The following is a 23,618-nucleotide window of genomic DNA, read 5'->3' as shown; positions in this document are numbered from 1 at the left end:
CAATGGTGATTTTTAAGGTTATAATCAGGTTGACGATACCAAGAAAATGATAAGTCAGCCCTGTCATAGTAATCGAATAGGTCTGGTAATCCAATATTGGCAAAAGCCAAGTTAACTACTTGCACTTCTAAAATAGGCCCAGACTGAGCCAACTATCTACACCATGTATCTCATCATAGGGTTTTGTTTTTAGTTCTCAATCAGCTAAAGGTGCTAATAATTCTAATACAATATAGAACACCAGAAAATTAGTTTCCAAGTAGCTGAGTCAAATATGAGCAGTACTTAGCAAGGACTATGGATTGTAAAATGGATGATTTATACCATTCATAGCTTCATCGATTCCTTCCAAAAGCGGTGGAGTGGATACGAGGAAAAAAAAATATAACTTACAACAAATGTAACTTCGAACTTACATGGATAAAGAATGATTTTACAACTTCAATGCACGGCAATCAGAGCATATGTTTTAAGATGTAATAGCCTAGTCTTCCAAGATCTGTTTCCTCTCAAGCTCAAGAATATGTTCAGTCAAATGGCTTACAGTGTCATTTGTTGTCTTGTTATTGCCCTTGCACCGCAACAGTTGCAGCTCAAGACTCCGCACAAGTTCATTAAGTCTCTGAATCTTCTTCTCTTGTGATAGGATGATCTGCAATGAGTGACAAATTACCACTAGAAGTCAATCAGAAGTTGAACAGCTGGCGGAAAATGAAGATCAAGACAAGACACATTATAATTGGCTACCAAAGGCAAATATTTCCAAGTCCCTAGTTCATGCCTTTTGGCCTACAGAGTTTGAAATAGCACAGTTCCTTCTAAATAATGTGAATGTGTTGATTAGAACATCATGATCAGTGTCAAAAACAAAAAATAATGCTAGCCAACAGAAGTGACAACAGAGAAAAACAAGAACTTCGTCATTGACACAAACAAAAACAAGCTCACAAGGCAAAAATTTATGCCAGAATTAAAAGCATTCAACGACTACTTATAAAGTACACCGATCCTGTACCATTCTCTGAGCAGACATAAGTCTTGAATAAAGATAAAACTCAAACAAAATATTGAAGAGGGTTGCTTACAGAAAAGAAATTGCTAAATAAGGGTATAAAAACATCTTGTTTTACTTTTACAACTAACTTTCTACACTGAATAAACCAACGTTAGCAAGCCAATTAGAAAGTGAAAAGATTACAGATAAAAAGGGCTTTGCATTTTGCAATTCAGCATAAGTTTACATGACTATACATATGGTATGTTAAATAAAACATATGCATTTCAATGAATCTAATCTCATTATTCAAATGTTTACTGTCAAGGAAAGATGAAATTTTATTAGAACTCAAAAAAGTACAAGGCGTGTCACCTTTTCTTTCACAGCTTCTTCCCTCCTAGAAACTTGTTGATGCTTCTGGGATGCAATCGGGGCCATGTCAGTATCTACAACAAGTGGCTGTCTCCACTCAAACTGTGAGGTGATTATGAGCATAATGAATAGGAAAACAAGTAACATTGGTCTCGACATTGTTCTCTAATACTCTTTTGAAACCTGTAAATTCAAAAATAAAAATAAAAAATACATTCAACGTTCATTGAAACCAACCCTAAACTAAAAAGCCGTCACCGTAATCATGTGATATGCGATTAATCCAATCGATCAAACTAAAAAATAAAATTGAGTCGATATAAGTAAAGTAAATGCAGTAATTTCATATAAACTGACTCCTAACAATTAAATATCTCAAAGGTAACTCTTAAGGATCAAATTCAGCTAAAAACCCTTAACTTTCTTCAACCAAAATATTGGAAGAAATGAAGAAAATGCCTAAATTGAAAAGGAAAGATGAAAAAGTGGGGGAAAACTTACAGATCAAAGTTGACTAGAAAACCCTAAATTCATGATCGATCAGAACACATTTGCGACTCTTCTTGTGAGAGTTCTGAGCTTTCTTTTCCGGGATTGATTTGAGTTGCTGTCGTTATACATCGAAGAAAGAGTTAATTTTCATCTTTCCATATAGAAAACGAATGAAGTCAAAATTTGTGGATTGGGCTTTCGGACTTTACTTATTTCCTTCCTTCGATTTGGGTTTGTACCACGTTTTAATTTTACTCATTAAAAAGTCCATTTAATTGTAAATTTTAATTTTAAATTTATAAATTTATTTTAAAATTTAAATAATTTATTATCAACATTTAAAAATCTAAAAATATCAATTTTGTGTCTATAGGGTATGCATACATTTATCATCAATTAACTAAAGTGTTACTTTATAACTAATAAAAAAATACGAGAAAAAAGTAAGTGAAATGGATGATTGTTAGTGGTTGATATCATCAATAAATTGATAAGAAGAATTCGTGAAATAATATTTTTGTTAATAAAAAAATGAAACGAAATTATTATTAAAAAGCTTTTAATATTTGATTTGAATAACGGTTGAGCAATATATTTATGTTCTTGAATGCAATTTTAAAATTCATGACGAAGCTAACCAAATTGAATTCTCTTACTCTCCAAGATACACAAGTCATTGATGAAATACTCAAATGGCCTGAACTATGAACGCATAAGCTTTACGGCTCTCAATTTCCAGTAAAACGTGATTATACACACACTATTCATTGCCAGAAACTCCAGTAGAACGCATCATATTTGAACTATTTTGCTGGTTTTTAACTCGCAACATCTTATAAATTGCAGAAGCAAAGCCATTAAAGTGATCAGGATGACTAAAATCGCGGAATTCGATGAGAATGGAGATACCATACATTTTGATGATTCCTCAGACATTCGAGAACTCAATCGTTTCTCAATCGATGTCTCATCGAAGCCATGTTCCGACACATTGGCAGCGCCGATTGTATCTCCTTTAGCTGGTCTCTGTTTGATTGTCCCGTTCGCTTCGCCCCAGTAGAAGGATATATGGTAGGGTGCATTTTGTTGCAGGATCTCTGGTGTTGGGGTAGACAATAAAGTTTCATCAAGCCTTATTATGTCATCTTTCAGTATCTCAGAGAAGAAATCCTCTTCCTCATCAGAATCCTAGAAAAAAATGTATGAATTCGAGTTTGAATGCATGATGATTATGAGTTAAAACCAATAATCTTGTTGATTAGCAAACCTTGTTGTGTGTAGAAGATTCAGTCGGTCCAACATCGTTCGAGAGTTTTTGCTCGGAGTTGGACGCAAAATCGATTTGCTCTATAGAATGATAATCATTACTGCTAGTAGCCTTCTTTGAGTATAATTCGGGTGTCTTCTCCCCTTCACACAAGCCAGTCAGGTCGATTCTACCATCCGAGGCAGCATGGTTTCTGTCGTGCATGATCGATAGATTCCGATTACCACGATTCGAGTTGTTATTCAGACGAAACTCGCCATTCTTTCTTAGACGGAAAACAACTAGGGAATCCTAAAAATGTCAAACATCAGCCAATTAAACTATCGAGCTCAAATCAAAAGTTGAACAAGGAACTTGACACCTGCAATGTACCTGGGATTTTCCATTCATGCAATATTCATGCATGATCCACTCGGTCCTTTCGCCTCTCGGTGCGCGACCGGTGTGGAACACGAGCGTCCTCTTGGTGCCGATCACATTGGAGCCGGACTTGACATTCCGTTCTTTCCCTGTGGCTTTCCAATAACCCTGTTGGGTTGCCCGTTGATTTTGCAAAGGAAAAACAGAAAACAGTGATGAACACATAAACAAAAGTTCCATCGTTAAAAGGAGAAGTTAACCTGGCAAGTCCCAAGGCTCGTATCTACAAATTTCAATCTCAGGGATGACCTCGACACACTTATCATAGCCATGGAGCTTCTTTCTCAAGTAATAAGAGATCAATTCAACATCAGTTGGTGAAAATCTAAAGCCTGGAAACATTGAAGAGGCGTGTATAGACACTTGGGTTTCTCTTGAAACTCCTTCACCTGCCGTATTCATCATCATCCACCCAAAGAAACAACACAAACTTGTCCTTCTCCCCTGTTTTTGGTTTGCATTTGCTTCGAGGGTGGGGGTAGACGTTAAAAGTTGTGCTTGGCTTTGCCTTGGCTTTTGGATTTGGGTTTTTGAAGTTCGAAACTTGTCATGTTTGTTTCTGAGTTATGTTTTGCGTATGGAAGGGGAAGTCACGTGATGTCGGATTGTTTTTGAAACTTGGGACAACTGAAAGGACACATAGGGTGTCCATTTGACGTTAGTGATAAAGCCATCACGGCAATTCAAGGTACTCCTTTAATGATTACACCTTCGTGTAGACCTCGATAATGTGATATTTTTTCTAGCGTACTCCTTAGGGTGATCACTTCTGAACCGAATTTTAATGAAAACGATTATTTCTTAAAAATAATATTAAATATTTAACAGAGTAATCATGTGACTTTTTCTAAAACATATTTTAATTTTGATGAAAATGATTATTTCTTGAATAAAAATTGATAATCAACAATTATTGCTAATATGACACTTTTTAAGGGATTTTACTGATATTTTCGTGTTTCATTTTATAGAAAGTGGTTATGATTTAGAAGATTAAAATGTTTTGATTGATGGATAATTTTATAGGTTCAAGTTCCCTTCAACCGAATTGTCTTCAGCGCTGTGCTCTCGGCAGAATCTAAAGAACAAAACCCCAGCACATGTCTCGAGCAAATCAACAAATAATCTTACTCATCTTGCATTTCACATTACTAACGATCAATCCACAAACCAAAGCAGTGCCCTAAAGGTTAGACCCTTCAATTTTCTATACCTATCAATTGAAAAGGGGGCTTACTCAAAACAAAGTGCAGGAATGCACAACAAATTCAAGCTAAAACAGCAGGGGAAGAAGAAAGTATAACATTAAACATGATTATCATGAAATGAATTTTTCCTGCTGCTCTTGAAGAATTTTCGCTGAAGACTTGGCATCTATGTATAGCTCGCTTACTTCTTCAAGATCCGCCTATAAATAAAAACAGATTTACTCCTTGCATTAATGATAAAAGAACAATAACGAAGAACAGTCGCTTCTGAATAGTTAATTACCTTGCAAATGGTGTCTCGGCCATTCATTTTTGCCACAATGCTAGCAGGTGATAACAGTTGAACTGCATGCCTGAAGAAGTAGAAACTTGTAAGTATGCTTCTGATATATGAGGGCACTTGATATTAGAGTAAAACTAAATTCTAAGCCTTACCTTAAAGATGTGCTTTGTCCAATCTCTCCAAGGAATGCCAGACTTTCTTCATCCACAATAAGTTCTTCCACCTGTGCACGGATGGCTAGTATCTGCAGACCACAAGAAAGTGACAACTTTAGGCAGATTTTCATTTGATGCTCGCTACAATTGATATAATTATTATGACAAAAAGTAACCTGTATCATTTCAGCAGGACCATAAATCTGAGTGCGGACAATAACCAATCTGTCCAATAAATCGACAGGAATGCCGTGAGGACTATTCATATCAGTACCCCTACAAAAATATACATTTTTCAGAAACTAGAATCAAAATATCATGAACATGTTAAAACTGTGCTAACCCAAAAATATAACAATTACCATGAAATTCATCTTTGGGCATTTAAAAAAATACATCTTGCAGAATATGACTCATATTTTGATTCTTTAATTCCATGCCTGGAACATGAACATCTATGCTAACCCCGTCACTGTTCCTCATTATGAACTAAATTTTCTAGGAACATCTTAAAATTTGTATCTGATTTAGGTTTATCCTACCATTGCTCATCTATCATGAGAGCCAAAATTTTGAATCCTTCCAAGGTATACATTATTGTTGCATCAAGCTATTTCTGTATTCCAAGACTAACCCAATGAATTGTTTCGCTAGGATGTGAAGTAATGAAACTAAGTCATGATGATATGAGTCATAGCTCATCTTGTATTCAAGTTCAAATTACATACTTCCTTTTAGATGAAACAGAAAGAAAAGCGGATATAACAAATATTTCAACATCTCAAAAACAATTTTCATTACCTTACATTACATATTCCTCTATTTGTAGCAAAAATTACTATAGGAGATAGTGAGCTCTCTAAAGCACGATTCAAGTATGAAAAACATTCCATGTCCAGCATATGAACCTGCAAACCATGACTTGGAAAACATAAGCATGCCCGATGTGCAAATGCGCTTGAGCATGTGTAGGTCGTAACAAATATCTTAGGTCTAAATGTATGCACACACACACACACACACAGAAAACATAAATCGTATCCATTCATCTAAGGACATGATAAGCTGGAAAGAGCTCAGGTAAAGGACAAGACCTCATCAATGAATAAAACTCCTGGAACAAGCTCTGCAACACCTTCATCAATATAACGGTTAACAACCTGTCATAAAAAACATTGTTATTTCAATTAAAAGTGAATACCATCTTTCGTAAAAAAAATTAGCGTAGAGGCCTAAGTCAAAATTGAATAAGCAACCCATTTGACTCGTAAAGTCACAACCAAGTAGGATAGCTATAGCTTTTAGGGACAATATAATAACAGGGGCATACTAGGATTAAACCACCGACAAACTAAAGAGTTATGCTCTTAAAGTAGTATCTAAACCATTAGGATTTGAGAATTTACTCAACAAAAAGGCATGAAGAAAAAATAAACTAGTTATATGAAACCATGACAGTAATGAAAATACATCACAAATTCAAGCAATATTATGAATGAGAAACAGATTAAGGAACATCTTAAACTTATTCAATAAAAGCATATTGTTTTCCGTAGATTTTAAAATATAATGATCCTACCATATGATTCAGGAGACCTATATAAACCACGTCAAAACTTAACGAGAAAAATAAGATACATATGGAGTTAAGTAAATTTTACAGTACTACTACTACTAATGGCTATTGCCGTCAAAAATTACAGCATCTGTAAAAGGGTAATCCCAAAGATTTTCCAAAAAATTAAGTCATCAAATAGTTGGATGCCAAATGTGTTTGGAAATAATACCTTATTTATTTCTTGTCGTAATTTGTCAGTGATTTCAGTCTTCCTGGGCTTCATCATCTGACCCATTAGAGATAATATGTCTTGCCCCCCTTGTGGTCGTGCATTGGCAGCATCCAAATCATGTAGTGTTACATCCTGGTGGAGAAAATAGAATATAATATTTTTTAATGAATTTCAACATGGTTATAAAACATATAAATTTAGAACTAGAGAGAGGCAAACGGGACTAAGCCCAGCAAAGCCATATTTGTAACATATCAAGCAAATGTAGAAGGCAGCAAATTCATTGCATTTTTCCCTTTTTTCTTTATCAAGTGGGTTGTTCCGTTGTAGCTCTTAAGCAAAATGAATAGTATTTTGTAATTGGCAAATTGTTAGTAAGAAGATTCAGAAAAAAATCCTCACTTCTCACATGCAACAAAAGGCATGATAATAATAGTCATTTAATACATACAAACAAAATTTGTTACCACAGAATGTCCATGGCCATCAGTGTAAAATATGAGCAGAAAGAAGTCATCAAGGCCAATCAGATTATACTACAGAATAAATGCCAAGGGAAACACAGAGAAAGCATAATCTCAGTGGGTTGAAACAAACCTGCACTATCTCCTTCTTTTTGTGAACCTCTCCTTTGGGAAGCGGCACATATTCTTCTGCCTCAAGGTCAAATTCTGTGGCAAAAGCATCACTTCTGCCCACCCTTTTGACAGCTCCACTATTTGCTTCAATATATATAACATCTCCAACAGCAACCTGCCAGTCAAATTGAAGCCAAAATTCTTAGGCGGAAAAAAGTTAGACGTCAAAAGGTCTCCAGAGTAAAGAGACGGATATTTTAGCACACTGTAGCGCCTCCTACAGGTTTCAAGAAGTCAGAAAATGAAAACTTGAACAACCTTTTCCAAATGATAATGCAGAGAAACTATAAAGCTCACAGCCTACCTTTTCTTTAATCAAGGCATCATAAATAGTAGGGTCCAATTTCAGTTGTTTTGTTCCTTTGACAGTTTTCAATCCAAACATGGCTAATGCTTTTACCATAACCACCTGTTACACTCTCTGTTTCTTCAGGAGAGAGTTCAGTAACCTGAAAGAAGACCAGCCAGGAATCAGGCTTTATCCCTAATCCAAAGAGAAAACAATCACATAAAATCAGGGACAAAGAACTGTCATTAGATAAAACTTGCCTCTCCTTCATAGACCTCTTTATTTTCTTTGATCCGTAGACCAATAGACCGTCGGAAATTTTCCATCAAAACTTCTGTTTTCTTTACTTCTGATGAGTATACTTCAGATCCAACCATTGGACAGAACGGAACCTGCATAAAAGGAAGAGGAATACATATATACAAAATCTGGCATTCCCTCCAAAAGAACTGGACAACTAATAATGCCAAATATGAAGGACATTCATAAAATAAAGGGAAAACGCAATGAGAACCTTGCTCCCAAGTTCTTGGGATATTCCTAAGGCTAAAGCTGTTTTCCCAGTACCAGGAGGCCCACCCAGCAAAAGTGCACGGCCAGCCATCTTTTTCTGCCTTATCATATCCACCACCAGACCGGCTGCTTCCCTTGCCTCTGCTTGACCAACAAATCCTGCAGCTAAAGGAATGGCATTTCCACTGACCTGGTAAGAAAAGGAAAGTTAGGGAGGGCATTGCAATTTTTCTAGTAAAACAACAAGTGAACGAAAGAAAAATATATGTGAGAAGATAATTAGAAGTTTCTAGCTTTCCATTACAAGTACAAGCTTTTCCATGGAACTTGATGGTGAAAATAAATTGATAAAACCCACTTCTTCAACTCTAATATGCATTATAAAAGCATAAAATCAATAACAACCTACTTCAAGAACCAGTCAATTCTTTCCATAGTCCATTAGTTTAGAATTAACTAAAATTCATTCAAAATATACTATTATCTCCATCTCAGGACATTAAATTAAATTTAAACTATACTTTATCGATTCTAAGACTTGTAGGTATACAAAACCCAACCCAAATCCAAAAGCAAACAATAAATTCCAATAATTAAACAGAAATTTCAGTACTTTATCTTAAAACCCTAAAATCCAGAAAAGGTTTCAGGGGGAAAGGTAACTTTCCATCGCTTAAAACAAAAAAGAAATTTCAGAATGCCCACAATTACAACAACGCTGCATATATACAAAGAAAATAAAAAATAATAATTTCAGCTGAGAAAAATACATAAAATAAAATAAAAAAAGAGAGAGGGAGGGAGGGAAAGAATGAAGTGAATACATCGAGACCAAGGCCTTTGATGTGAGTGTGAGTAGCGACTCTCTGCTTTTTGGCCGTTGATTGAACCTCTTCTATCTTCATTCTATCCTTCCCTTTCCTTTGCTCTTCTCAGTTTCTGTTTGTTCTCTTTTTTTTCTTTTTTTCTTTTTTTTGCCCGATCGGAGAAGCTTCAAGCTTGAGAAGCGGGAACAGCAAAGACTGCAAATTAACCTGGCTTTTTCGTGAAGAAATAAGGGCAAGGTTTCTCTTAAAAGGGTTAGAGTATGCATCTTATCGGGCTAAATTACACCAATAGTAACCAAATTATTAATTATTTTCAATTTTCCACTCTCATTTTTTATTTTTACTTTAAAAATCACTTTATTCTCTCTTTTCTTGTAAGTTGTTTATGTATTAATTTTTAAATTTTTTATTTAATCAATATGATAATAATATATGATGCGACATCACCTAAATTGTAAGTATTTTCAATATAAATTTTAAAAATTATGAAAGTGATAAACATTGAAAAATGCACGTTTATGTTAGAATAGACATTTAATTCAAATTTCTTTCAATTAGTGATCTATTTTACTAATTGAATCTATCTAAAATTTTATTTATATTTATTTCATATAAAAAAATTATGTGATTAGTAAATATATACTCACCCTCAAAACTAATTTTAGATCTGTGTCTGATGACTAGTTATACAACTTAATTATAAGTTTATATATATATATATATAACTACCTGAAATTTTATTTATTTTTATTCATACAAAAATTTTATGTGATTAATAAATATATATTCACCCTCAAAATTATTTTTAGATATGTGACTGATGATTAATTATACAAACTTAATATATATATATATATATATATATATATTATTACAAGTCAAACTTAGCAATACCAATTAGTCTATGGAATTGTAAAGAAAAACAGGAAGACGTGGAGGTATATGAACTTGCAGTGAAGTTACTTTAGGACTCGTCACTCCACCTGCTTCACGCATATCGACTACTTCACTCGAAGGGGTCTCAAACTCGAACCAGTGCAATACATTAGCCAGTGTAAGTTGCATGGTTCGAAACGCAAATGAAACTCCCGGGCACATTCTTCTACCACTTCCGAACGGAATCAGTTCAAAATTATGTCCTCTCACATCGTCTCCGTGGCTAGTCATGAATCTTTCGGGTCGAAATTCGAAACGATCATCCCATACGAGCAGATCGTGATGAATCTTTCGAAGATTGACAATAAGCCAAGTGCCAGCTGAAACATGATATCCATTAACTGTGCAGTCTTCAATGGCTTCATGAACCAAGGAGAGTGGAGCAGCAGGGTATAGACTATTGGATTGTGTAGAATGCTAATGTGTGCATTGAGTGAGTTTTACTGTGTGTGTAAGTTGTTATGGTTGTTAAGAATAGTGATGTAAGAAGTTTGTTATGGATGTTGTTACAAGTAGTTGTGAAATTGAGTAAGCTTGAAGTCATGACTACTATATAAACTAGTTGTGCTATAGTTACAGTAAAACAATCATAAAAAAAAAACAGATGCTATTCATTTCTTCTTATTCAACTTCTCAACATAGACGTAGCATTTATTAATGATGGATTGAAGGTACACTAAGTTTTTGGTGTCTGATTATTTCACTAGCAGTCGATCCTTACCGACGTGGATGTTGAGTTCATGTTGAACCTTGTGCAATGCATGACGATTATTGAGTAATGAAGATAAAGCCCATGTCATTGTAACCGAGGTGGTATCTTCCGCCGCTAATACGAGAGCCTATTAAATTATGACCATAAAAAGATCAATAATGAATCTCCAAAATAGTTTAATAGTAGCATGGGCAAGCTTGTATTTATAATATTGAATGTAACAATATTGACTTTAAATGACAAAATGAAAGTTTTCACACTTATTTTAAAGGAAAAAATAGATATCTAAAGTAAAAATATATATAATTTCAACTTTTTTTATAATTAAACTATTAAAAATCAAACGATCTTGGTGGTGAATGAATTATTAATATTTTTCAAGTTTGAGCACCATATGAATGTCAAGTGAGCGTTCAACGTCAAATAGTTGCTTTTGTTGATCGTATCTGGATCGCGCTCCTCTGCATCACGAAGAATAGAAAGCAACAGTCCCATGAGATCCCGCTCACTGTTTGCCTCATCTTCATCTCTCTTACACTTGTGCTCTTCTACAACTTGGTCCAATTCATTAGCAATCTTCTTCATGGACCCCTTCTCTCCACCAATGTCCAACCATCCCAGAAACGGCAGCACATCGGATACCACGAACTTTCCCACTGCTTCAAAGAAGTCGTTCAATGGCTTCTTCCTTTTCAGCATTTCATCTAGCTTCCCTACAATAATCCTCATACTCACGTTAAGAGTAAAATCTCTAAACCATCTCTGCATATCCACCAATGTATTCTTATTACAGAGCTGGTACAACTGTTGCATCGATATCTTGATCTCGGATTCCCGAACGTGCTTAAACGAGTCGAATCGGTGATTTGAGAGGAGCTCGATCGTAGCACACCTGCGTACTTGACGCCAATAATGTCTATAAGGCGCAAAGACAATCATGGCATTTTTGTAGCCCAAATGTTCCATGTTTTATAGCTTTGGACGAGCGGCAAACGTTTTATCGTTTAGGGTGAGACTTTCTTTAGCGATCTCCCAACTGCTCACCACCAAAGCTCTACGCAAACCCAATTTGATGCTGGTGAAGATACTTCCACATTTGTCGGTTATGTTAGCCAATAATATGTGAGGTGGTTGTGGTCCTCTGAGGAGACGAAGGTGGCCAATAACTGGCCATGCTCCACCAGCTTCTGGTGCTATTTTCCTCTTGTTTATATTTTTTGAGGCAGTTTTTGATATCCATAGAAGATAGGAAAGAGAGAGTAGTAATAGTGGAAAAGCAAATATTAGAATAGTCGATGTTGCTGGGAATGAATGAAATGGTGCCATAGTTAGATTGCAACTCAAATATCTCTGTGCACATAAAGATGAAGGCGCTGGATTTATAGGCGATAAACTGGTGTAAATTATACATGTGACCACTTAACTATTGTCATTTTTTATTTTGATCATCAAATTTTTAATTTTTTCAATCCGACCACCTAAATATTTAATTATTGTCATGCTGCCAAAACAATTAGTATAAGAAGCAGGCAACGTGTGGGGAGTATCGAACCAGTTCAGCACCTAAACTACCGAGTTAGACTCCTTAATTGATATTAAACTGCAAATTTCAAATATAACATGGTAGTATAAGAATTGTGACTTTGATCCATCACCTTCTCCTTATCTCTGTTGGATGCTTTGTGATTTTCAACAGCTATACTTATCTTCCTACAGAATTCAACTTTGTACTCTTCTGTTTCCTTTATTATTTGCTCCACCAGCTATACTAACCGGGTTGAATCTCAACTTTGTACCATTGATTTTATCAATGTTCCTTTGCAGAGATCACTTACCCGTGATTTGATGTTGGTCAAGAACATTTTAGCTTCATCGAAAGGCTTTGAGAGTTCCTCTTTGCATCTATGAATAACCTCACAATATGATTCCTTGGAGCAAATATAGAATATTACTTGAGATTTGAGTTTGTTTGATAAATAAATATTTATTTTAGTCAATAAGTATTATGGAATTAAGTTTCACGATGATTAATTATTTAATAAATATTAGCATGTTTTAACATTTAGAATTATGAGAGAGAATTATTAGATGCAATATTGTTTGGGTAAATTATATGTTTAGAACCTAAACTATTATATTTATTTTGTTTTAGTATCTAAACTTTATTTTTTTCCTTTCAAAACCATACCTAACGTTTAATTTATGTTTCATTTTAGTAGTCATCGTTAAAAACTTAAGGAAACTATTGTACATGACATATTTTATGGGTAAATTACATCATTCATCACTCAACTATATTTCCACTTCAATTTTGGTCAGTAATTTTTTTAATTTAATCACTTAACTTTTAAAATACTCATATTTTAATCATTCTAACTTATTTTATTAATATATGAGGGATTTGTGATTTAGGTTTTGTGGTATAATTTTTAGGCTTGAGTATAATTTTAAATTTATTTTTTATTTTAATTGTGTATTAATAAAATAGTAAAAAATGTCATGTCATAGAAATGTTAATAAAATAAATTAGAGTGATTAAAAATAATAAATTTCAAAGTTGAGTAATTAAATTGAAATTTTTTAAACTTTAGTGACCAAAATAGGAGTGAGAAGATAATTAAGTGATGAATGATGTAATTTATCTATAAAAATGTCACATGTACAGTAGTTTCGTTAAATTTTTAATGACAATATACCAAAATGAAACATAAACTAAATGTTAGGTATGATTTTGAAAATAAAAATAAAGTTTAGGTACTAAAGATATAGTTTACCCATTTTTTGAATCTATGTAATTTTTGAGGTATATGTTGTATAGATGATTTTGTAGGGGCATTGAGAAGTGCTTTGAGAATATATATGTATATAGTTAGTTAGTTAGTTAGTTAGTTAGTTAGGATCCACTTACATAATGTAAAACTTTTTAGTTTTACACATATTTATGATAGTTGGATAAGTAAATATAAAATATTGATATTAACTCATTGTTTTTTTTTCCAATAAATATCTCATTATTTCCTACTGTTAATCTCAACCATATATTTTTATTCATCTAATGGTCTTAAATATGTGTAAAACTAAAAAAAAGTTTTACATTACGTAAGAAGACTTTATCCCATAGATGTCATATACTTGTCTTCTTCATGATATCTACATTTATAATAGATTATTATTTTTCTCTTATTTACTCAATGCATAAATGGAAACTGTGAGATATTAACTCACATTCTAATTAGTAATTAAATTAAATTTTAATTTATTGTAATCCTATTGATCGAAGATTATTTGATAATTTGTAACACCTCCAACCCGTACCTGACCCGGATACGAGTCTTAGATGTCACATTGATTTTTTAAAACAATAATCTTACAAAATAACATAACATTTGAACTTATATTAAGAAAATACGATAATATATTGTTGAATTATGTTCGTTATAACAAATTTAAGAAAAGAAACGTTTTTTTATGAATAATATTATACGGTATGAATAATATCGAATGCTAAAATTTTCCAGAATGCTACAGGGGTATCGATACCCTGCTACAGTGTATCGATACCCTTGCTACAGTAATTTCGATCCACTTATATAAAACTCATAAAAAATAAACTTTTATCACCATAAAGATTACCATTTACATATATATGCTTTAAAACATTACAAAACTCGATCATATGATTTTACAAAACCTATTAGAACATATCGGATTCAAACCTTTATTTACATGCCAACCATAATTAGTATTACAAAATACAAACTATTCATTTCTTTTTTGATCTGATCTTTGGAAAGGAGAAAATGACATGTCTTGCTTAACTTTTTATCAGTCTTCCTCTTCTCGGAACCTACGTGTGAAACAATCACACGCTAAGTCTTTGACTTAGTGAGGCATATAATAGAAACCATAGAACATTTCATATATTAAAATGCATACATGCACATATACCATCATTATCAACATCATTATCATAATCTTTATTTATCATATGATCTTGTACTTATCATTTCTATATATCATATTGCACATATATTATTTCACAAAGAAACGCATATAACATCATATAATTCATGTAACACATTTCATATCACCAAAAGCATATACATCACATATATTGTATTTGTTATTGTCTCTTTATTAGCCCATGGTACACTTGTGAGAACTAAAGATATGTGAGTACATAGAGGTTGTGCATATATACTGTCACCACAGCTCGTATGGGGTCCCATTAGGGGCATGTGAAATTTGTCCCGAATGACCTCTGTATACTGTATATAACCCGAAGGACCGCGTAGACCCTCGACTCTTGGCATGCCAACTATACCTATAGCTCTCGTATCATATAACATGGGCATTTTTCTTATGCTTCATATATTCATGTACTCATATCATATCTTCTATCACATATCACATGTGCATATGATCATCCATTTCATATCATATAACATATGACCTTTGAATACGTTCTCATATCGTCTATCATATAGCTTATATCATTTATCTTGTGTTCATGTAAACACGTATGTCATATCTTATTCACATAGGTTCATATATACATCACATAGCACATAGAATAACCTATAAACCTATATATGTATTCATGTACATACTTTCATACATCCCATATATCAATGCTATATACTTATCTCACAGTTTTACATAATCACTTATATCTCATTAATTATATATTTTTCATGTATTCACTTATATTGAATTCATGTATCTTATATTACATGTTCCTATAATCACTTATGAAATCATGTATTCAAACATTCATGTATAACATTATGCACGCATCACAAATCCAATAATATTTTAGGAGTCACTTCTTACCATAGTAACTCTGTCACTGACTTGTCACAAGCCAATGTTGATTCGATAACATAAGTACAAATTAAATTGCACTCACCTTAGCCTTGTTTGCTTTGAATCAATCCTAATCCTTTGATTGTTCCGGAACAGGATTATTTTTTATATCTACATAGTAATACATTGATATATATCATTATTCTAATTGATATACTCTACTTTCTCATTTCTTAAACTAAAAGAAAAACTATTTTCATTTCTCGTTCAAAATAGGTTTCGGTACCCTCTACATGGGGTATCGGTACCCTGCATAGAATACCGATACCCCTATTGAAATCTGTAAATTTTTGCCCAAAAATCACTATTCAAATACGAAAATTCACTATTTTCATCTTCAATACTTCATGTTTCATTCCCTTTCATATTATTAACTCAAATAAACATACTTAAACAAATTTATATCAATTTACCTCATCTTAAACCTCAAAATATTCTCCTCTTTATGAACTTCAAGAATCATATCCAATTTTTCAACATGTTTTAAATCCAATTCTAACATTTCATATCTCTTAATTGGGCTGATGACAAGTCAAATTTAACTTCAAATTCAACTTATCAACTCTTTTCCAGAAATTCATTTAAAAACCCATTCTCTTTAATCTTTCATAACTTCTTTATCTTTTGATTTTAAGATAACTTAAGCTTTCCTTAAGCTTAGTTATCATCTAATGATCATAAACCAACCTTAAAATCAACAAGTAATCAACTAAATAGAAAACTCACATTTGCTCTTGGGGACACAAGAAGAATAAAGCAAGAAGAAGAAGAAGAAGAGAGTTTGTAGATAACTCCCCCCCCACCCCCCACATAATTCATTCTTATCAAGAGGGAAAAATATCTTTCCTTGTCAAACGATCATTTTGCCCTTTGATTCCTTTAGTAATTACTAATAACTTTCAAGAAATATTTTCAAATAAATCATTAAACTATTCAACTTTTCTACTTTAATCACTAAATTCTGAAACTTTATAATTTAGTCACTAACCCGGTATGAGGATGTTACATAATTATATTTATTTAATAAGTAAATACTTATTTTAGTAAATAAATCTTATGTGATTAAGTTTTTCAGTTACCAAATATTTCACTTTATAAGTTTGAAGTATGTCTTAATCTTTAGAATTATGAAAGATAAATTATTTTGAAGATATATAATTTTTTTTGGAATCTTTGCAATTTTTAGGATTATGATACAAATATGATTTTGTATAAATTTTGAGAGGATTTTTAAGAATACATTGTTTTTTGATATTTTTATACTATTTTGTAATTCTACGTTTATAGTGAATTAGCATTTAATCCATTACATATAAAATTAGTACTAAAAAAATAATATTCAATTTTAGAATTCATTTTTTAATTTATGAAATAATATCAAAATTTTAAGCTAAATATATTAAAAGCATAACGTTAACAATGCTTTTAACATTGACTAAATAGTTATTTTGATTTATAACTTTTTTTAGAAGCATTTTGTCTCAAACATTTTATTTTAGGCTAAAAATATCTATAATGTTTGATTAAATAACCACTTCAACTCTTATTTCTTTTAAAATAATTTTACTCTTTAATAATTCATGTTAGGGTAAAAAATCCTTATTTTAAGCATCGATCATTTATTGGGCGATTTTATCAAATATCACTCGTACATATAATAATTACCTGTTAGACATTCTTTCTCCTAAATTATTTACATCAACCCAAATAACACAAAGTGCAACATCAAACAAGCTTAACAACAATGAACTAAAAAAATCAAGCATATTTTTTCACTTTTATTTTTTTGGTTGATGTAAAATAACTTAAAAATTAAACAAATAATAATTTACCAAATTTTTATTATATTTATATGTATATATTTAAAATAAAAATGTAATGAAAACGATCGAAAGTAACTCATAGAAACATAACATTATCAAGAAACATAACCTAAAACTCTAATATGCCTATATAAATTAACCCCATTAAACTCTTCGACTTATGAAATTAATATGTACTAAATTACGATGTTAGTCCATATAGTTTTATTTTTTAAATTTTTTTAAAGTATATTTTTTAAAATGTTTTTTTAGATAATGCGAACTTATGGAATGCGCACTTCATGATTCTCGCCTTCCTTTACATGGCGATCCGTGCCTTCCTTTACGTGGCGCATATGATGATCTGTGTCTTTCTTTACGTGGCGTCAATTCAGACAAAATCACTATCTATGTCTTGTCTAAAAAGATATTAGATCAATAATATTAAGAAAAAAAATGTCCGACATATAATTATTACCGGATGATATTTTAATAAAATCACCCATTTATTGATTAATAATTTTTATCTCAAAACAAAATATTACTTATCAAAATAAATATTTAATTAAATTATTTTTTCATTATGTCTCTATTAAAAAAATATTATATAGAAATAATGTATACGGACTTTCAACCGTCAAATTTATGAGGAACAAACAGAAGAGCAGAATCTGTGAAGTAAAGAAAGGAATCAAGTCTGAAAGCAAACGGAAGAAAAAAACAGAGATCTGTCCTTCCACCCAATCATGGAATGCCACGTCACTATCCTAATTTAATCCATGTTGTACAAATCTCACACCTGCTCCACCGGCCTACTCCCCTCGTGTCAGCTCCTCGGCGACGAGCCACCTTGTCGTCGACGCTTAAAAGGCAGCCTCCCATTTTCCTCCTTATAAAGAGATTTTCTCTCTATTAAAAACAAGAAAAAACGGGGGAAATATTTTCATTTCTTTAAATAGTATACTCTCCTTTGCCATCAAGTTATCTTCTTTCCTTTGGCTTTTGCTTTATTTCTTCTAAAACCCTAACGCAGAATTAGATAAATATCCAATCTTTTTCATTCTGTTTTTGTTTCTTGAATTGCAGATCTCAACTGGGCTACCAAAGGCTCTCTTTGTCTTTTTGAGGTGAGTTTTTCTCTCTTTTTTTTTAATTTTTTTCCACTTCTTGCTGCTGAGTCAATGTTTGGATTTTAATTTTTTGTTTTAAAGTATCAGTTTTTCAATTTATTGATCGGCTTTTGTTTATGGGATTCTCTTGATCTTTTATTGTGGATTGGTTTTTTGGGGTTATGATATTTGCTTGATTTTTGTGTTTTTGTATTGTTCTTTTGTTACCCTTTTTGTATGCTTAGTTGGTTGCTAAGAAATGGTAGGAAAAATAAAAGATAGATAACTTTTCAAGTAATTCAATTGTGGAGAAAGTTTTGATTTTCTTGCGTGAAGTCGAGTTGGTGTTAATTGGGTCCATTTTACTGAACCTTTTAGTCTTAATTGTATATGATAATAGAGGGTTTTGAGGCTCTTATCATTTTAAGACGTTTCCTACCTTTTCTTGGCAATCAAAAAAGGTTTGGGTAGATAAAGTTTTCATGTTTTGGTTGATATTCTTTTTCTTGGAAATTTGCGTGGTTGTTGATTGCAGCTTGGGCTAGTGAAGGTGAAATATTGGGAATTTTTTCTGGGTATAGGTTTTCGAGTACTTTGAGGGTTTTATTGTTTAAAAGTATCAAAGTCTGGGTCTCATGAGACTTGTTAGGGGAATGCAGAGATTGCTTCGTGACGAGACCAACGTGCTGGGCTGGAAGAAGTCCTTCACCCAAGGGATCGGTATTACCGCGCCCAAGGCAAGAAAACGAGACAAAGCTATGAGTTGGGCTCTGTGCCTCTAAATTTAGGGGGTTTTGGAAAAAAGGAAGAAGTAGTACTTCTGCTTCTCATTGAGAATAATTATCATCGAAAGCAATGACTCGCATATTGGTTCAACGAGGTTCCTCTAGCAGGTCTTCTTCAAATCCAAGCCGATCCTCATCCTTGCCTGGGTCATCTTCTTCTTTGACGGAGCCACAAGTTTCTTCTCCCATTCAAGTTCCACCCACTGCAAAAGACGATGAGGTTAGTGAGGAAGTGCAGGAACAAATTGATTCGGTTGAACTTGTAGAGTGTTATAGGAGTAGTAAAAATAAGGCTGTGGAAAGTGATGAACCTTTGCCAGAAAACTTGCCGAATGATTGGAACGTAACTTCGAGTGATGCACTTGTTGAGGGTGAGCAAATGAATGCTCTTGATGCCTCCGGTCCGTGTGATATAATGAATGATTTGGGTGGGGTGAGGATTCCTAAAAATGTTGTGGCTGAAACTGAAGGTTCAGGTAATGATCCCTTACCATTTGGAAGTGGAAGTCCTCATCCGCCTCCACCTCCTGTTCCACCACCTAAACCTTCAACGGCTAATTCAAACTCAAGAAGATTTGCTTCAGGAAATTCAAATCCTGCTCGTGGTGGATCATCTAGAAGAGCTGTTGCCTGGCCCACTGTTTCAACAAGTACATCATCCTTTGGGTCACGCCCATCTTCTCCTAGATCTCACAGAGAGAGTGACGGTTATAACAGTTCCGATGAGCAGAATCCATGCTTTGTATCCTCCTACGATGATGCAGTAAGTTTTATTCTAAATAATCAAATCCTTATTATGTTTCGTATATTAATTCACTAGAAGTAGTCTTGTATGGAAATCTTTGTATGACCGACATGGAAAATCTGATATGACCATGTGCTATTGTGCCTTAATCTATTTTATATCCATGCTTTCTTATGTTTGAATGGAATGCTTGTACACTTAATGTTCCTTTTGAAGAAATGTGTCCTGAAGTTGATGCTTAGTTGCTTAGTGTCGTGGATCAATTTCAACAACTGATTCACCTTTGGTACTGGTTTGTTGCATCCGATCCAGGAAAGAGAACGTCAATTTGAAATAGATATTAGACTGGCAAAAGGTTTGGAAGTCAAACGGATGCTAGAAGATGGTAACTGCCTCTTCCGTGCTGTTGCTGATCAAGTGTATGGCGACTCTGAAGCCTATGATTTGACTCGACAAATGTGCATTGATTACATGGTACTAATATCTGATACTTGAATCTTGATTTTGAATTATGCACCATAAATACTTATAGGTGGATTGATTTTGAATTATGGTAGAAAAAGGAGTGATCTTTTTCTTTATTAGATTGGCATATTTTGTGGTATTTGTTATATGTTACAAGTTTGAGCTACACTAAATATCTGGATGTGATTAAACATAGGCAAGTTCAGTTTTTGTCATCTATTTTTATTTGTATTAATCACCTGTTAACAATTTTTTTTAAAGTATGTATAAGTTCTAGATTTCTTGATTATCGTTTTAAGTGTATTATTTTTTTGTAATCTTCAGTAACATTAGTGTCGAGGTGCTTGAGATTTGGAATATTTTTATGGTGATACTTAAATTTAAATTTGTTTATCCAGGAACGAGAGAGGGATCACTTTTCTCAGTTCATAACAGAAGGTTTTACCTCTTATTGTAAGAGGAAAAGAAGAGATAAGGTATGCAGAAGCTCGTAATTGACCGTACTATCTTAATGTCTAGTATGGGGATAGGTACATTGTCGGGTAATATGTTTTGAAAGCATCGTTTCTTTTATCTTGGATACAGGTCTATGGGAACAATGTGGAGATTCAAGCTTTGTCGGAAATGTACAACAGACCTATTCATATCTATTCCTACAGCCTAGGTGATTACTTGATTGATGGTTGATTTTGCTTTTGTGCTCTATCATTGTCTTACCTCCTATGGACAAAAATATTGTTTGATGCAGAACCTATCAACATATTTCATGGAAGCTATAATACGGACACACCTCCGATAAGGCTGAGCTACCATCATGGGAATCATTATAACTCTCTGGTTGACCCTTGTCGTTTGGCGGTTGGTGCTGGGCTCGGATTTAGCTGTCTTCGAGGGGTGTGTCTAAATTTCTTTCTTCCTTTCCCACTTTCTTGGTTGGTTGTTTATCGGTTAGAACATGCTTATTGCTGCTTTGGCCATGTTTCGGAATTCAAATTGTACCCCAAGGCTTCAATGGCAGAATATTGTCTTGAATGAATTAGTATCACAAATTGGATTTAGGTTTCTGACATTGTTTGGTTGTGCAGGCAGATGTGGACAAGGATCAAGTGAAGGCGGCTATTAAATCTCAACAAGACCAGCAGATTGACAATGTAAGTAGTTTTGAAATTATGATCTTTTACATTGTGTTTAGGAAGATACTGTTAGTAACAAAACTGTATATTTGATAGGCACTTCTTGCTGAGGTTAGATTTTACTCTGATCTTGAACTTACCGAGAAGGAAATCGAGCAAATGGTTATGGAAGCATCTCGAGCTGAATACCTTTGCAATGTTAAGCCAGAAGTGGGACGTAAAGAATCATCGACTTCGACTGCTGAACCGTCATCGTCTGGCACTAGTGAGTATTCCACAGAGATTGTGAATCATGATATTGGTCATGAATATGAATATGAATATGAATGTTTGTGATCAGGGTCAAAAGAGCAGCAGCAGGGATTGGAGGATGGTGGTGGCGTTCTGAGCAGTGGGATGCAATTACTGTTGTCAATGGGGTTCAGTTATATGCAGGCAAATGAAGCGTATAGCATATTCGGGGATGACGTTGATTCCATGGTCTGTTATCTCATTGAAACCGGCAGTAGAAGCAAAGGCAAGGCTACAGATTTTATCATACAATAATCAATGTGTTGTGTGAAATACACATCAATTCTTATCTACTGGGACCAACTCATCAGACTGTAAATTCTTCGATTTTAATCTTCAAATTCAAATCACGATTCTAAGAATACCCTCAAATGAAGCTGAAATTCTGAAATTTAAAGTAGTCTTTGATCAAGTTCATTCGATTAAATCATTCATGATGGTTAATTCGCTGGTGATTAACTATAGAATTTTATAAAGTTTAAATGCAATCATTGCCTACTAAATTATGCATTTAGCACCGAGTTGTCTTAAAGTATTTTTTGAGACATTTTGTCTCTTAAAATTTAAATCGATATCTCATTTGTTCCAAATTGTTCATCTATTAAAAAAATAGTAAAAGTAAATTTTATATTTAATTATTCTTGCAATTTCATTTAGGTTATTTAACTATTTTTTATTTAAAATTATCACTAAATTTAAGTATTTATTCTGTTTCGATTTGATTTTTTTTTTAAATTTGTAATATATTATAAACAGTAGTTGGAGGTCTATGTTACGAGCTTCCTCGATTTCCAAGTATGGATATTCCATCTTTCAGCTATGACATTATACCCTCTCTGGCTGTGATATGCAGCAAGAATATAGTCTTCTTGGTATTCACCAGCTCTGATGTCTACTACAAACTGCATCAGTCCATTTGGGTTGTGGGATTCACCAACAGTCCTGATGCTCTGCTTAAAAGTGCTGCAAAAACATTTACTGGTACACCACCCGTTTTGAAGAAATGCCACCCTGACCTTTTATCACCTCTATCAGAGTCCAGAGAGACAATGTGAGAAAAAGCTGGGAACTGCTATCGCATCCAATTTAACCAAAGATTTTTCTCGCTTGGATGTAGTGCTCAATGAGAGTGAGACTGGCATCACATCTCAAGTGTGCCCATCTCAACATAAAACCAACTCCAGTGTCTCCATTGAAGAAAATGAAAACCTATCTCAAGCATTTGATGAGGGACAACGCAATGGTGGCAGATCATACTGAATCTTTATATGATGATTCTTATCCAACTAGTTCCCTAGGAAACATAGAAAAGGAAGCCTGTGAAATTCATGCAAAAGACAACTGAATTCGATGCTTCGTATAAAATTGTGACATCTTCATATTTACATGTACATACTGTTTCTTCTTGCAGTATTCTGTTGGAAATCTTGGTCTTAATTCTTGTCTTTATTACAGCTATATTCCATTTTGGCATCTAATAGTGAATTGATTTATTATTTACTAATATTTTCCTCTTTACTTTT

General features: G+C 33.4%; 3 protein-coding genes and 2 pseudogenes across 6 annotated transcripts; 1 reads left to right on the top strand and 4 right to left on the bottom strand.

The window, feature by feature from the left end:
* Nucleotides 1–164: 164 nt before the first annotated feature.
* Nucleotides 165–19,090, bottom strand: LOC120144141. 3 transcript variants are annotated; one of them, XM_039158283.1, is made up of 5 exons: nucleotides 19,078–19,090; nucleotides 13,133–13,138; nucleotides 1,869–1,943; nucleotides 1,370–1,551; nucleotides 165–652 (listed from the first exon to the last, which is right to left on the bottom strand). In XM_039158283.1, the coding sequence occupies exons 4-5, from the start codon at nucleotides 1,526–1,528 to the stop codon at nucleotides 485–487; spliced, it is 327 nt and encodes a 108-aa protein (XP_039014214.1). In that variant the 5' UTR covers nucleotides 1,529–1,551; nucleotides 1,869–1,943; nucleotides 13,133–13,138; nucleotides 19,078–19,090; the 3' UTR covers nucleotides 165–484. The 3 variants fall into 3 exon arrangements, with proteins under 3 accessions (XP_039014214.1, XP_039014212.1, XP_039014213.1); XM_039158281.1 differs by having other exon boundaries at nucleotides 1,370–1,558; nucleotides 1,871–1,943; XM_039158282.1 differs by lacking the exons at nucleotides 13,133–13,138; nucleotides 19,078–19,090 and having other exon boundaries at nucleotides 1,370–1,552; nucleotides 1,871–1,948.
* On the bottom strand, nucleotides 2,645–4,183 carry LOC120144140 (annotated as a pseudogene).
* On the bottom strand, nucleotides 4,663–9,486 carry LOC120144139 (ruvB-like protein 1). Its single transcript, XM_039158280.1, is given in 13 exon segments — nucleotides 4,663–4,956; nucleotides 5,040–5,109; nucleotides 5,192–5,283; nucleotides 5,371–5,470; nucleotides 5,996–6,102; nucleotides 6,289–6,354; nucleotides 6,982–7,116; nucleotides 7,582–7,737; nucleotides 7,927–8,002; nucleotides 8,004–8,071; nucleotides 8,172–8,303; nucleotides 8,426–8,614; nucleotides 9,249–9,486. Coding segments are annotated over 13 exon segments (1,362 nt in total). The 5' UTR covers nucleotides 9,330–9,486; the 3' UTR covers nucleotides 4,663–4,866.
* LOC120144112 lies at nucleotides 10,149–12,225 on the bottom strand (annotated as a pseudogene).
* On the top strand, nucleotides 18,717–22,399 carry LOC120144138 (OVARIAN TUMOR DOMAIN-containing deubiquitinating enzyme 6-like). Of its 2 annotated transcripts, none has more exons than XM_039158278.1 (8): nucleotides 18,717–20,224; nucleotides 20,519–20,680; nucleotides 21,070–21,147; nucleotides 21,257–21,335; nucleotides 21,420–21,565; nucleotides 21,757–21,822; nucleotides 21,901–22,105; nucleotides 22,154–22,399. In XM_039158278.1, the coding sequence occupies exons 1-8, from the start codon at nucleotides 19,532–19,534 to the stop codon at nucleotides 22,348–22,350; spliced, it is 1,626 nt and encodes a 541-aa protein (XP_039014209.1). In that variant the 5' UTR covers nucleotides 18,717–19,531; the 3' UTR covers nucleotides 22,351–22,399. The 2 variants fall into 2 exon arrangements, with proteins under 2 accessions (XP_039014209.1, XP_039014208.1); XM_039158277.1 differs by having other exon boundaries at nucleotides 18,718–20,224; nucleotides 21,901–22,069; nucleotides 22,145–22,399.
* The last annotated feature ends 1,219 nt before the right edge of the window (nucleotides 22,400–23,618 follow it).

The sequence above is a fragment of the Hibiscus syriacus genome, unplaced genomic scaffold (assembly GCF_006381635.1).
Source record: "Hibiscus syriacus cultivar Baekdansim isolate YM2019G1 unplaced genomic scaffold, ASM638163v2 tig00110882_pilon, whole genome shotgun sequence".
NCBI classification, from domain to species: domain Eukaryota; kingdom Viridiplantae; phylum Streptophyta; class Magnoliopsida; order Malvales; family Malvaceae; genus Hibiscus; species Hibiscus syriacus.
The sequence above is the reverse complement of the archived record's forward strand: the minus strand, read 5'-3'. Positions and strand labels throughout refer to the sequence as shown.